This window comes from Ursus americanus, chromosome 25, assembly GCF_024610735.1.
Source record: "Ursus americanus isolate L20-20 chromosome 25, mUrsAme1.1.p, whole genome shotgun sequence".
Lineage (NCBI taxonomy): Eukaryota > Metazoa > Chordata > Mammalia > Carnivora > Ursidae > Ursus > Ursus americanus.
In genome coordinates this window covers 15,577,098-15,592,586 of record NC_142151.1, presented here as the reverse complement: position 1 = coordinate 15,592,586, position 15,489 = coordinate 15,577,098, and the positions used below count along the sequence as shown (strand labels likewise).

General features: G+C 38.4%; 1 protein-coding gene across 2 annotated transcripts in view; it reads left to right on the top strand.

The window, feature by feature from the left end:
• The window catches only part of RERG (RAS like estrogen regulated growth inhibitor), a 113,925-nt gene extending 98,772 nt beyond the window's left edge, over positions 1–15,153 (top strand). The window contains exons 3-5 of one of the 2 annotated variants that reach the window (XM_045781486.2): positions 2,177–2,233; positions 11,759–11,832; positions 13,412–15,153. In XM_045781486.2, the coding sequence (XP_045637442.1) occupies positions 2,177–2,233; positions 11,759–11,832; positions 13,412–13,819 (539 nt within the window). In that variant the 3' untranslated portion in view covers positions 13,820–15,153. The remainder of the gene's footprint in view (positions 1–2,176; positions 2,234–11,758; positions 11,833–13,411) is intronic. The other variant, XM_087855657.1, reaches the window with a different exon arrangement.
• The last annotated feature ends 336 nt before the right edge of the window (positions 15,154–15,489 follow it).

Below are 15,489 nucleotides of genomic sequence, written 5' to 3'. Positions count from 1 at the left end.
TTAAGAGTTAAAACTACATACTCTAACAAAAGGTGAACTCTGAATACTGTCACCGATTATGTTTACTAACATGCTAATTTAAAAACAGAAAAATGTCTGCTGCTTACTGCTTCTGACACGCAAAAAAAAAAAAAATGCATTCTCAAGAGAGTGAACAGTGACAGACTCTGAAAATTGCAGATAAAACCACAAGTACGCGCACTGTGGGAAGTACTATTGGGTCAGTGGCCTTGCTACTTTAGGCACTGCAAATATTTTGGCTTCGATTCAGACTCACACTCTGTAATTAGAAAGAACATTGCTACTTCAGCTTCCAGCCAAGCCACATATGTCTGTGGTCTGTTTTATGAAGGTCTCCTTGCAAGTTGCGCTGTGATCTCTCACATAAGACACTATGGTAGGGGCGACAAGGAGGCCCACTCTTTGCCACTGTTGTTCAACATAGTACTAGAAGTCCTAGCATCAGCAATCAGACAACAAAAAGAAAAGGCATTCAAACTGGCAAAGAAGAAGTCAAACTCTCTCTCTTTGCAGATGACATGATACTCTCTGTGGAAAACCCAAAAGACTCCACCCCCAAATTACTAGAACTCATACAGCAATTCAGCAATGTGGCAGGATACAAAGTCAATGGGCAGAAATCAGTGGCTTTTCTATACACTAACAATGTAACTGTAGAAAGAGAAATCAGGGAATCGATTCCATTTACAGTAGCATCAAAAACCATAAGACACCCAGGAAGAAACCTAACTAAAGGGGCGATGTACTTCTCTTGATCCTACAGTGGCAACGAGGACAGAAGGATAGCAACTTCCAACTAACTAGTTCTATTTCTTCAAGGAGTATCTTTAGGACATACAGAGCGTTTTGGAAAAAATAAAAATACTCTAATAATAGAGATTTTAAAACTATAAAATATGATAGACATTGATTCTCTAGTGAGAGTTGGTGGGATCCCCGGAAGACCGCCAAAGGTCTTCAGAGGGCTCATTAGCCTGCTGAAATTATCTGCCAAAATGTGTGTATATACAGTTTAACAGGGAAAGGATTCTAAGGCTTCATTTCATTTTCAAAGTGTCTGTGACAGCCCTTTCCAAAAAAATATTTTTAAGGAGGTTAAAAGCCGCTGTTTTCAATACACCTATAGGAAAATGTTGAGCACGTGTTCCACCGGTCTTTAAGGACAATGGAGCCCATTGTCCCTAGCTGGATGGCCCGGCCTTAAATTAAGTTGAGAACAATGGATAAATCAAAGGCTTTGGAAACAGACTGCTTGGGCTCAAGTCCTGACTTGGCCACTGTTGAGATTTCAGAGCCTCAGTTTCCTTATTTGAAAAATGGAAACAATCATAATATCTGCCTCATAGGGATGAAATAAGGGTTGAGAAGATCGTGCAAGTAAAGTGTTCCACATGGTTCCAGACCCTACCTCTGACTGTACTATTTCATCAGTGTCACTTTCCATGAGCTTTAATGAGTCACTAATAAAATTCCTAATTTTTAATATCTGGGGTTTTTTAAAATATTTTATTTATTTAGAGAGAGAGTATGTGTGCACACACACGGGGCAGGGAGGGCAGAGAGAGAGAATCTCAAGCAGACTCCCCACTGAACGTGGAGCCCCATCGGGGCTCAATCTCACCGCCATGAGATCATGACCTGAGTGCAAATCAAGAGTCAGACGCTTAACCAACTGAGCCACCCAGGCGCCCCTTAAATATGTTTTTCAGATAATACACATTACCAGCTAGTGATCTTTTCATTACAGTTAAAACTCACCATGTTTTCAACTCACTGTTGTTAATCATAATCAATATTCAGACTTTAGACACCTGTATTGTGATACTTTATATCAAAATTCATTGTTTTGCTAAAAATGTTATATGTGAGCATTTTCAGTGTGATGTCTTGTCTTTGTTTGCTTGTGTGTTTTAACCCTGTAACTAAAGGAACAAATCTAACCTGTTGACTAATGTACCATTCACACATTATGGGAGCTTTTAGGTCACCATGAAACTGAAAAAGCACTTGAACAAACATACATAAATGTATTGGGTTTATATGCCAAGAAATGTAAAGCACTGTAGTTGTCTGGGCTATTTCTCTTTCTGTACAAGGATGAGAACTATAAGGAAACTAACAAATGTGTTTGAAATGTTGCTCTTTTTTTCCACAGCTCTTGTAGTGAGATTCCTGACCAAACGGTTCATCTGGGAATATGATCCCACTCTTGGTAGGTCAAATTTTGTTTCCTCCTCCTTTCCAGTCAGAGTTTATGACCCAAAAGAGACAATGACATTTTCTGTGACAACATGTTGAAGCACCTACCGGCTGTTTGAGAAGTGCCTTATCGAATCATGCAGAGAGGTCCTTATAGGAGAAGGACATGTGTCTCAGGCCGTCTGTGTTTAGAACCGTGCAGGATTTTCATGCATAGAGGAAGGTACCAGGTCACACTGGAGCCAAGAAGGAAGTGGGTACAACACGTGCCCTCCCACCAGGAAATGTAGCATCGTTCTAGTGGGAGAAGGAGCGCACAGTGGCCAAGGCTAACCTGGTGTGGAAGAGACTGGCATGCTGAGGGGAGTATGAACAAGAAAATAAACATTCCCAATACTGATTTTGGGAAAACATAAACATAAACTATATTTCTCTCCAATGAATTTGATTAAAGTCCATTTAAAAAGAGAAAAAAGAATCAACAAAAATGGGTGTCTGGATCGTGAAAGTAGCATAATATTGATGTATGAAGCAAACATTACACTTTGTAAATAGTCCAAAACAGAGTACTTATTAGATACCTATTTAGTTATCATCCTCAAAACAATGCTGACCAGCCATGGGTTCTAATTTAAGCTTCAGATATTATTCAGAATTAATCCTTTGAGTTTTTGTTCCTTGTGCTTCAGGGACCCCAGCTGGTTTTGTAAAGGGCAACAACTTTGAATCCAGAGGAGGAGGGGGAAATTTACATCCATTGTTTCATTACCAGGCTGAGTCCAGGCTGAGCGGGCCTTACTCGGAATAGTGAAATGGACAAAGATTATTTTTAAAAATTTCATTTTGTTTTGTTTTGGTTATGACTCCAAGCTCACATACGTTCAGGTTAAAAAGGCGATTTCTTTCCCTTTGTGCCTCTTTTCATTGTTTTTATTCATTCAGTCAACAAATATTATTAAATGCCTTCTATGTATCAGATTATTCCAGGTGCTGAGGATAAATCAACAGGCAGAAAGAGAAAGCCTCTGGCTGTTTTGAGCTAGCGGTCTAGTAAAGACGGAAGAGTCAATAAACGAATAGATGTCAAATAGTGAGAAGTACTATGAAGGAAGCCTGAACAGAGATGTGAATACAGAGTGATCTTATATAGTTTATTTAATTTTTAACTTTTTAATCTATCTGGGACTTATTTTTGTGAGAAGTACAGATTGAAGATCCAACAGTGTTTCCAAATAGTTGACAAATTGTCCTGCTATCATTTACTAAATAGTCCCCACTTTTCCCCACTACTTCCAAAGCTGTTTTTTTTTTTTTTAATACATTGGATCATTTACACTAGGAGGCAGCTCCAGATTTGCCTTTTATACCCACCACCAGTACCACATTCTTTTGATAATTGTGCTCTTTGGAACATTTGACACACAGTAGAGAAAGTCCTCTTTCTTTAACTTTCTACACAATTATCTTGGCTAGTATATCTGGTTTATTCTTCTAGGCCAATTTTTAAAGCTCTATCATAACATAACATGATTTTGATTGGCATTGCATTAAAACTATAAATTACTTTGAGAAGAGTCACATCTTTATGGTATTCAGTTTTTTAAAATCTAATAGCATATCTGTACATTTATGGATCTTTACTTCTCTGTTTTTGCTTTTATTTTTTTAAGATTTTATTTATTTATTTGACAGAGAGAAAGAGAGAGAGCACAAGCAGGGGGAGGAGCAGAGGGAGAGGGAGAAGCAGACTCCCACGGAGCAGAGGGCCTGATGTGGGACTTGATCCCAGGACCCTGAGATCATGACCTGAGCCAAAGGCAGCCGCTTAACCAAATGAGCCACCGAGGCACCCCGTTTTTGCTTTTAAATAGCTTTTCAACAACAAAATTTTTAACATGTTTTTAACATAGACGCAATCTAATCTTAAGATGATCTATTTGGATCAAAAATGCACTTGGTTTTAAAAAATCATTTACTATCTATTGTTTGTTCCATGTAAGTAAATACTCTCCTCTTATATTTTTATTGAGGCACCCCGTTTTTGCTTTTAAATAGCTTTTCAACAACAAAATTTTTAACATGTTTTTAACATAGACGCAATCTAATCTTAAGATGATCTATTTGGATCAAAAATGCACTTGGTTTTAAAAAATCATTTACTATCTATTGTTTGTTCCATGTAAGTAAATACTCTCCTCTTATATTTTTATTCCTTATCTAAGCTTTACAGAGTTCCTGAGAATCCTAATGGTTTGTGGGAGTTCAGTAGAAAAATCCTGATTTTACTTAAGCAATCCCAGTATATCTCAACAAAAGATGAAGCTTATAAAAAATGCTCTCATAATTTTTTTACCTCTCTGAATGTGTTCCAGTAACCAAAGTTGCTGTTTTTAATCAGTTTTAGGTGAACCATTGTCCCTTTTGTTTTATTCCTTCCGAAAAACAACTGCTGTTAATAGAAATCTGCCTGCATCAGGTATTTATAATAGAGGCTTCCGTCACTAAGAACAATGAAACTTTATTGAGTGACCTTGTATTGTACCGCTCAGAAAAGATTACCGCTGCTAAGCAACAAGAGCGTTGGTCAGACGTCAGGAGCATCAGGGGTATGACTCACTTCCAGGTGAGGGTTTCATTAACTCACCCTGGAAACGAGCGCGCGTGCGTGCGTGCGTGCGCGTGCGTGTGTATGCTAGAAGTCACCGATATTCTAGGCTACAGGGGTTCCCCATCTATTTGATTCAAGATGAATCAAGCATTTCCTGGGCTTGACTTCATACTATCATAGAGTTTCAAAAGTGCCACCAAAAGGGAAAGCTACCATTAAAAAGCTAAGCGGCATATATGCAAAAGCCAGCCTTGAATTCTGAATTCAGACCCTTCCTCAAAAAACACGGGGCATACTATAACCCTGTATGTTAATTATACTTCAAGATAAGAGAGGAAGGGGAAAGATTTTTTTAATAGTGCAGTGTCTGCCACCTGTGACAGAACTATTGCTCCCTGAGAAGCTGAAGACTGAATACCATTTGACATATTAAAATTGGAGTATCTCCTGCTCTGAGGTAAATCTATGAAGAAAATGTTTGCTACGATGATAGCAAATGATTCCCAGACTTCATTTCAGTGGGTTTTGCTCTTTGGTTTTTTTAAGCAGAGGGATTAATTTAGAAACTGCCATTAGGGATGCAAGCAAGGGCGAGAGAGAGGGTGAGAGATAACTAAACCCATAGTCTATTTGCACTTGCATTTCATAGAAGAAGCAACTATTTTTAACATCCAAGTGGCTTGAGGGATATAAGCTTAAGAAAAAAAGTTCAGTTCTTTACATTGGGCAATTTTAGTTTTCCTTACATTTTTCTCATTTCACTGTGGACCAGTGAAATGTTTGTCAGAGACCAGAGCTGGTCTGTGAGTAGCATTGGAAAACCAGCACTGAAGCCCGTGAGGTTTGGGACTTGCACCATCTAACCAGGAAGCCCCCCTGATGATGGTGAGTATAACGTTCTCATTACAGAACAACAGGGTCTGTGTTTTTTTTTTTTTTTTAAGATTTTATTTCTTTATTTGACAGAGAGAGACAGCCAGCAAGAGAGGGAACACAAGCAGGGGGAGTGGGAGAGGAAGAAGCAGGCTCCCAGCGGAGCAGGGCTCGATCCCAGGACTCTGGGATTACGCCCTGAGCCTAAGGCAGACGCTCAACGACTGAGCCACCCAGGCGCCCCAACAAGGTCCATGTTCTGATTAGATCCCCAAGAACTGAACACCTACTTCTGAGGGTCCTATTACCCTCAGAGAGTGTTGATCATGGGAGAGAATATGGACAAAGGCTTAGATGGTGTATAGTTGTGTGTGTGTGTGTATGTGTGTATGTATGTGTGAGACAGGTGTTTGGAAAAGAGACTGCGTGTCAGCACTTACCACTACTACTATTGGAGACACCCTACTCTGTGTTTGAGTGGATGATGGAGTCTCTATCTCATGAATAAAGGCTAAGACAGGAAAGAAGGGGTAGGAATTCAGAGACAGACCCGCCGGCACTTGGATTTTGTGATTGGCTCTTCCTTCCTGCGTTACAGTACCCTCTGCTTGGAAAAAAAGGCTTATGCAAGAGAGAGACACACCCAGAACAAATTCTCTGCACTGGACACTAAAGCAGAGCTGCTTAGCCAACTCATGGAACTATTTAATACCGGCACAGCAAGGAACTTTGAGATCGTCATTTGACAAATAAGGAAGCAAGTGCAGTGAAGTAAATTTATTCAAGATTATGTGGCTAGTTTGTGGTTAGACCAGTAATAGAACTCAAGTCAGTACAATTTCCACTGTAGCATAAATCAGCATTACTAACTGCTGTTGTTACTGTAACAGCTAAATGTCCATGTTAATATGTTGAAATTTGCAAAAAAGCTAAATCAGTAAAGGGATTCACCATCTACGATATCCATTTGAGCATCAACTTCTCTTACAGTACACAAAATGTACTTCTGTTTATAAAAATGTTGCTGAATGCAGGTTTTAAATCATGAATTGCTCATATACAGTGAAATTCATTATGTAAAAATGTATCTTGAAACTTATATTGGCCTTATAGTATATGTTATTTGGATTCATTTAAATATATGCCTTAAACAATCACCTCCCTTCCCTTTAAAAAGAAAAAAAGACTCAGAATTTTCATTTTAGGTTAGTATGAACAAAATAAATAGTGTGTCCACTCTCCACACACATACACGTTTTCTCCTATGTTTTGGAATGAATAGTAGAGTTTAATTCCAAAAAGTGCTTAGTACCCTTTTTTTGAATCAGCTTCATTAAATTTAGCACATGGAGGCCCAACATTTCGCTGTGTGGGCTACACTGCACTGTTTACGGGAAGATATGGGTTTCTAATGAGAGAGAAGAGGCTTAAAGAGAAAAGGCTCAAAATGGCACGAAACGGGCACTCGGCTTCGATGAAATCACTGCTGCTCCCCGCTGCTATGTCTGTGGCAGACATTCCCTCATTTCCTGCATTCCATCTTTTTTTGTTTCAGTTAACGAACAGCCAAAGAATCACACAACTTCGTACAATTTTCATTATATTTTATTTCCCCCCTACTGTGGCCTTCTGTGGTTGAAATACATACCCTATTTATCATGGACGCAACAGAGAAAAATGTCCCTGTCTGTCAGACAACTTTTGGTGTAAAGAGATGGAAGAGAGCCCAGTATTCTGTTTTCCAGGCCCCAGGGCTGATGCCAGCCCCTTTAAAAAGGAAGGTAGTGCAAAGGCCACCATAGAACAGTAGTGGAAAAAACAGAAAGGGCATAGAGCCTAGCCTGCGTGCTGCTGTCTGGCTTCTCCTCCTCAAGCTGGAGCACTGAAGATGCAAAAGGAAATAATTGAGAGAACATTTAGAGATAAGAAGTTGCTACACATTGTACTCTAGAGCATTAAATTATACACAATAATAATCTCCCATTTAGTATAAAGAGTAGGGGCATGGAATGTTCTAGAACATGAAGAGTAGGGGCATGGAATGTTCTAGAATTGAGAATCATTGTACATACCACATACGGATTACCTATTCTAACAATAACAATACTGCAAAATATGCTTATTAAAATATATTGAACATAACTTCATTTTTAAATTTTACTGTTCAGAGAAGACTTCAGCCATGTGCCATGCCTGTGGCAATGATCATGACTTCTAGGTTATGCTACTTAGTTAAGCCTCCTTTCTGCAGTTTGTATTTTAGGTAGGAGATTATATTTGTAGCAAAGTAACAAAAAACGGTGGTCAAAAAAGATCTGTAAATTGTTGATGAGATGAAGAAATGAAAGTCAGAATAATGAAAAAAAAAAAAAAAAACCAAAAGGACTGGCTTAGCGGCTACCCCAATGACAGAAAAACTTGCAGGTTTATTTGGTTGGGTGGTTGGTTGGCTGGTTGGTTAGTGATTTGGGTAGTTCAGGGTAAAGAATTTAGTGAATCATATTATTCTATCCACAGCACCAGGTCATGTGCTTGTGAAGACTTTATATCATTTATATTATATTTATATTATTTTATATTATTATATTTTAGATTTATATTATCATATTTATATATATTTATATTATATATTCATATTATATTTCTATTATTATCTATATCATTTCTATTATTTCACTTTATTTTTCCTGCATCTCCCATTGTGACACCATTGCCCTCCTCTTTCCCATAGGTATGTAATCTAATATGTTTAATTCTTAGGATAGTGGTATAAGCCTAATTCCAAAGGCAGTCTTCCTGAGTTCCAATGTCAACTCTACCACTTACCCCATGTGACCTTCAGCAAGTTATCAAATGTTGTCATGCCTCCGTATCTTTGTGTAACATAGAGATAATAGTAATACCTACTTCAGAGATATTTGTGAAGATTGTGTGGCTAGTTTCTCCTTTAAATCTCCTTTAAAACCAATTAGTTTCATTAATTAAATGAATTACTATGAGTAAAGCATTTAGAACAATTTTTGTTCAAACAGTAAGCGGTATGTACTAGGTATTACATATTTTTTTGAAAAAGGTATTTTTTCTGTGTGCCCATATACTTTAAATTTATATAAGTTTCATTATGCTATAGATCTTTCTGTAAAGATGATCGTGTGATTTTTTTCTTTAGAATTTTTTTCCTTTAGTGCTTTACCGTGTTAAACTGCATTGATAGAAACAATATCCAAATTATGGAAAGAGCCCAAGTATCCATAGACTGGTGAATGGATAAAGAAGAGGTGGTGTATATATACAATGGAATATTACTCAGCCGTAAACAAGACTGAAATATTGCCATTTGCAATGATGTGGATGGAACTAGAGAGTATTATGCTAAGCAAAATAAGTCAGTCAGAGAAAGACAAATACCATATGATTTCACTCATATGTGGAATTTAAGAAACAACACAAATGATCATAGGGGGAAACAAAAGAGAGGACAACCAAGAAACAGATTCTTAACTATAGAGAACAAACTGATGGTTACCAGAGAGGAGGTGGGTGGGAAGATGGGGGAAATAGGTCATGGGGATTAAGGAGGGCACTTGTGACGAGCACCAGGTGCATGACTAACTGGAATTTAAATTAAAACTTTTAAAAATGCTTTGATAGATTTTAAAAATGCTTTGATAGATTTTAAAAACTCTCTGCATTTCTGAAAGTAACTGATTGTGATGTACTTTCTTGTTACACTAATTGGATTCAACTAGGTAACATTTTATTTAGGATTTATGAATCTATGTTCAAGAATGAAGTGAGCCTACAGTTTTCTTTTTTCTCTTATCACTCTTGTAATACTTCTTATCAGGGTCAGCATAATGCCCCACAAGAGGAATCGGATGACTATCCTTTTTCTATTTTCTAGAACAACCTGTTTAATGTTTATAGAAATCTCCTTTAAAACCAATCAGATGTAGTTGCTTTTTATGATCAGAAGAGATCTACAATTAACATCTAAGTTACTTACCAGTTATTGACCAAGTTAAGTGTTCTAGTTCTCACTGCACCCATCCATGCATTTTTTTCATACGAGAATTTATCAGGGTTTGAATTTTTTTGGTATACAGTTCATAATATTATTTTATTTTCATTTCATCAGAATATGTAGTTATTTCTTCTTGTATTCTAAATTGTGCTTGATTGCTCCTTCTCTTTTAATTTATGAGTCAGTATTGCCAGATTTTTATCTCTACTCCCACCTCTTTTTTTTAAAATCCTTTTAAGCACCATGCTTTGGTTCTGTTAACCTTGTGTAATTCTTTCTTCTGTGGTTTTCTTTTTTACTTCTTTCCTCATTTCTTTTTGGATTTATTCTATGTTCCTCTTCTGATTTGTTGTTGAATACTTAGGTCACTTCTCCTCTTTCTTTCTTATGATGTCATCTTTGGAAATAAGATAACTACATTACCTCACTCAAATCTGCCTCTTGTCTCTTCACACCCTTCCAACCCCGATATATTGGTATCATCTAGAATTGTAATTTTCAGTTGCTTTCGATGTGGTTTGATTGCTTTGTTTTACTCCATTGGGATCTCTAGGTTTGCTGGTGAGAAGTCTAATGTCAATCTGAGTCACGCCCTTCTGTAGGTGATATGCTGTTTTTCGTAGATCCTTTAAATTTTTTCTTTATCATTGATATCCCTAAATTTTGCTGTGATTGTTTTATATATGGGACATTTTTCTTTGTGTGTCCTTTTAGTCCTTTTTTTTTTTTAAACAATGGTGCATCTTTTTTTTTTAAGCTTTTATTTATTTATTTAGAGAGAGAGCATGCACAAGCAAGGGGAGGAGCAGCAGAGGGAGAAGCAGGCTCCCCTCTGAGCAAGGAGCCCAATGTGAGGCTCGATCCCAGGACCCTGGGATCAAGACCTGGGCTGAAGGCAGCCGCTTAGCCGACCGAGCCACCCAGGTGCCCAAGTGCTTTTGATGTGAACTGTTTCAAGTCCTTTCATCCCAGGAAAGTCTCAGTTGTTTCAGCCTCAAGTATTTTCAGCCCCTGTGTATTTTATTCTCTTTGAGGCCCATTTTATGAGAGATAATCACGTCTATTTCTATTATCCATCTCTCTTATATTTTACTTTTCACAGTTTTCTTATCATGTACTGATGCCTTCTGGAAGAGTTCCTCAACATGACCTTCATCAGCTCAGTCAATCATTTATTGAGCTCGATATTTCAGCTGTTCTAGTTTTCATACAGAGCAGTACCAGTTGGTATTTATTTTAACCTCTGGTTTCCATCTCATGTGGTGAAAGGCACACTCAGGCCACCCGAAGTTCTTGCATCTGCTGACTTCTCACCCCAGCAGAGCTTGGGGACCACTCTGATGTTAACCTACCAGCCTACAGCTGGTACTGCACAGTTGTCACTTGTCTACCTGGAAGAGGGAACACGAGCAGGAGGACTCTGCTCTCTTGCACCTCCCTCCATGCGGCCCAGCCCTCCTCTGCTTTCCTCAAAACCCCCAAACATGGGACCCTACGGCCTTCTCCCACCACGAGGGTTTCTCATAGCTTTACATGGTCATTTTTCACGTGGGTGGCTATCCACCTCCTCTAATGTCTAATACATGGCCAGGGCTGAGGTCTTGAAGGGAAGGAATGGTGCCTGCTTATACGTCACGTTGTCAGGAACAGTCATGCGCAGTGATTTCCTGAAACCGGATTTTAGGAGTCTCGAGGTAGCATGCATTTTGTGGAAATCACCTTCTCAGTCTAGGATGTCAAGGCCTTATTTTAGACACCAGGAAGCTGGCCTCAGAGGAGAATAAAATGAGCGAAGAGACATCGAGATTCTCCCATGCTATACCCTGAAAATCTGTGGCTCCCACATGAGAACCTGTACTTCCAAGAGCTCAGAGAGGACAGGGCACGTCCATGTCCGTCCTCTCCTGCCTAGGATACACATTGCCTTATGCAACACAAATCGAAAACTTCTATGACTGCTTCGTAATTTAAGGATCAAATTAAATCATGCACTAATTGACTTTCTTACCTTCTTTTTTTGCTCATTCCCTCAGAATCAACCTACCGACACCAAGCAACCATTGATGATGAAGTTGTCACCATGGAGATACTAGATACCGCTGGTCAGGTGAATAAAGGGTTCAGCTATAGTGTTTTCTGAATCTAATAAAAACGAGATGTGTACACGCATACTGTGAGCAAAATTAAGACACTGTCCTCAAATTAACTAATGATGCCTAAAGAGTGTTTTCTTTAATTATCTAGTTATTTATATACTAACATATTTAAAAGAGCTTCTGTATGCATCCTTATATACATTTCCCAGTACTTCGGTGGGGTGGAGGAGGGGAGGATTGATAAGACTGTAACACTGACAATGACATCATCTAGAATAGAATTATCCACATATATTTTGGAGAGATGGCAAGATATTAAGAGGTTCATGGTTAAGTATTTTGAAATGCTCTGATAGATTTAAACAGGTATTTTTACTGGGGAAGTTCTCAGAGCCTTATATGCATATGTATAAGATGAATCTTTAAGAGTTTCAGTATATATTATATTCTAAACTTATATAACCTCAGAATTGTTTTTCAGAATGTTTTATTATAGGAATCTCTCCTGTAATATCTTTCTAGACCTCAACACATCCTATTGAAAATTTGAGCCACATAGTTGTACAATAAACAATCCATTACAAAGGAAGCTAATATAAATTTGCCCTGATGTGAGCCAGTTCTGAGATTACAGACAGATTTGTAGACAGGCTTAGTTCTGAAGAATAAATTGACCACTAGGAATGAAAGTTAGGGAGCTGAAGGGTTTCATGGTGCTCTATCAGCAACCTGTGATCTGAAGAAGACTTGAATTTAAGTATTTAATCCAAGAAATGTTCTTGCAACTAGACACTTTTATTTTTCATCATCACCTCCTTCTTATATATGCTTTCTCTGGCACCCAGCCCTGATTCTAGAGAGAGGTGGCAGGGACTTACATGCTTGCAAAGGTTATTTGAGCCCATGAGAGCAATGCATTTTCAAATCTCACATGCTACTTTCCTAGGAGGAAGTGATCACCCCCTTTGAAAATCACATCAATTGAGTTTCTGTCATTATTGGGACTTTATAATATTTTGGAGGTGTTAAAATAGGAAAAAAAAAAGCCAAAAGCCCCTGGCTTTGAGTTTGTCTCTCTCTATAATTTTTCAATTTTTCTGTTCTTGGTACCCAATTGTCTAGAATCTGAAGGCAAAGGAGATTAAAGCAAAAAACAAAATCAAAACCATTCACTAAACTGTGCCTCTAAATCCGATCTCTAAAGGGTGGTGTAAGTTCTACTTGTCTGTTACGTATTTGCCGATTCTTTAATTGTGATGAAAAGCCTAGGAGGCAGTGTGCCCAACTAAGATAATTTCTTTATACTTCTTGTAATTACGGATTTAATGATACAGCAAGAGGAAAATTAGACGCAGAACATTAGGGGTCTCTGCAGTTAGAACATTTTTAGTTCCCTGACATACCCTGCTATAAGTAATGCTCCTGTTCCAAACTGATTGAAAAGGGAAGCTTGTATAGGCAGACTATCAAGGAATTTTAATGACACCGAATATAAAGAACAGTAATGAAGGACTCACTATTGGCATGAGCAACATCTATACATTGTGATGACTTCCAATTCCCCAACTGCCATTGTTTCCTTGTCAACAGGAAGATACCATTCAGAGGGAGGGACACATGCGATGGGGGGAAGGCTTTGTGCTGGTCTATGACATTACTGACCGAGGAAGTTTTGAGGAAGTGCTGCCACTTAAGAACATCCTGGATGAGATCAAAAAGCCCAAGAATGTGACTCTCATCTTGGTTGGAAACAAAGCTGACTTGGACCACTCCAGACAGGTTAGTACGGAAGAAGGGGAGAAGCTGGCCACCGAATTGGCTTGTGCTTTTTATGAGTGTTCTGCCTGCACTGGAGAAGGGAACATCACTGAGATATTCTATGAGCTGTGTCGAGAGGTGCGTCGCAGGAAGATGGTCCAGGGCAAGACGAGGCGACGCAGCTCCACCACGCATGTCAAGCAAGCCATTAACAAGATGCTTACCAAAATCAGTAGTTAGGTGGCCCTGTTCTTGCGAAGGACCTACTGAGGTGGGTCAGGTAATTGGAAACACGTTCTCGCCCTTTTTCCCCCTTTTTCTCCCCAAAGTAAAAGAAAATACTCCATTCCTTGTTCTGACTCTGGGAAATGCCTGGGCTTCCTATTGTTTCCAGGTCTCCCATATGTTGAGAAGTTATAGAGTGTTTGATGCAATTTTAGTGCTGACAATTTCTCCCTTTCCTGCTTGAATAAGATACACTCTATTGCAGTTTGAACCTGTAATCACCAGAGATTCTGAAATGGCTGAGTTCATATTAAGCTATTTTTAGGCATCCTCACCTTGCTTCAATAGGTTGAAGGCTTTCTAAGGCATTTTGAAATTCCATTCCTTGTCAAAGACTTCAAATGATTGTCTTAAAAATGGAAGGTAATAGAAAATACAGTAAAAACCCAGGGAGAGCTGCTGAGACATTGGAACAGGGGTAGAGCCCAAGTTCCTCTTTGAAATGAAGATTTTCTTAATTGTCTCAAATCCTCTAGTTTTTCTTTAACCCTTCTTTTGTTCTTAAATTCGAACATGTTGTCACAAAGTTTTCCACTGTAGTAGAGTTCCATTGCAATTTGAGTGGGTTCTCTCAATGAGCTCTTGATCATTCACTGTACTCTGATTCACCTTCTGTGGCTTCAGTAAGATTTCATTATAAGAGAGGCAGAAGGATCCTTCAATTCAGATCCTGCTGGACCATTTCTTACCAAGCCCAGGGTGGTGTAAAGACGTTAGGAGTCTTTTCATCAAACCCGGACTTCATTGAATACTAATAGAGGCTTTAGAATTAGAGTTGTCTGATTCATTTCTCTCTCTGCTTATCATCTTAGCAGAAAGACAACAGTCCAAAAAACAGGAAAATTAAGAATGAAGTTGCACTACTCTTCCATTGGGGAGCCAAGGCTCTAATGCCAGGCACGGCAAAAAAATTAGCCTCTGATTCATTAATTGGCTACATGACTTCTTCTACTACTTTGGATAAATTAATTCACTTAGAATTCAGAAAAGAATGAGTGATTGACGTTCACTATCCCTGAATAAATGTGTATAAAACAGATTCCTGTATTGTGAAAGTACAGTCTGTAACTGATAAAACTTTATGATTTTTTTCCCTATTATGCCCCCCATATATCAAGATTTGGGCACTTTATTTTAGAAGAAAATATATATCTTTTACATATGTGTGTATTTATAAATGCATAGATATATGTATAAAATTTGTAAGAGCCGGAAGCTTTAATTCACCAATGCATTTGGACAACTTGGTGTAACTATTTTATGTGATACAATAAAAAGCGTAATTTTCACATTCTGTCACATTCGAGCAGTCTTTCTTGTGATAGCGTGAAAAGTTTGTAATTTTAGGAGAGGCTTGAGTAGACAATCAAATTGCAGAATTGACAAAGCAGTGAATGTGGTATAAAAAATAAGCCCCTGTTCCTAATTTTAGCTATTTTTGTAGAATGCTTAAGTGCTGTCTTAGGCACTGTATGTATTATCTCATTGGATCCTCAAATACCCCACCTAAGAGATATTGCTAGGATCACAATTGCAGGGATGAAGATATTGAACTACAAGGAAAAATGACTGCACAGCAACTTAGTGGGTAGAGCCAGGATTTGAACCCAGAGAGGCAGTGAGGC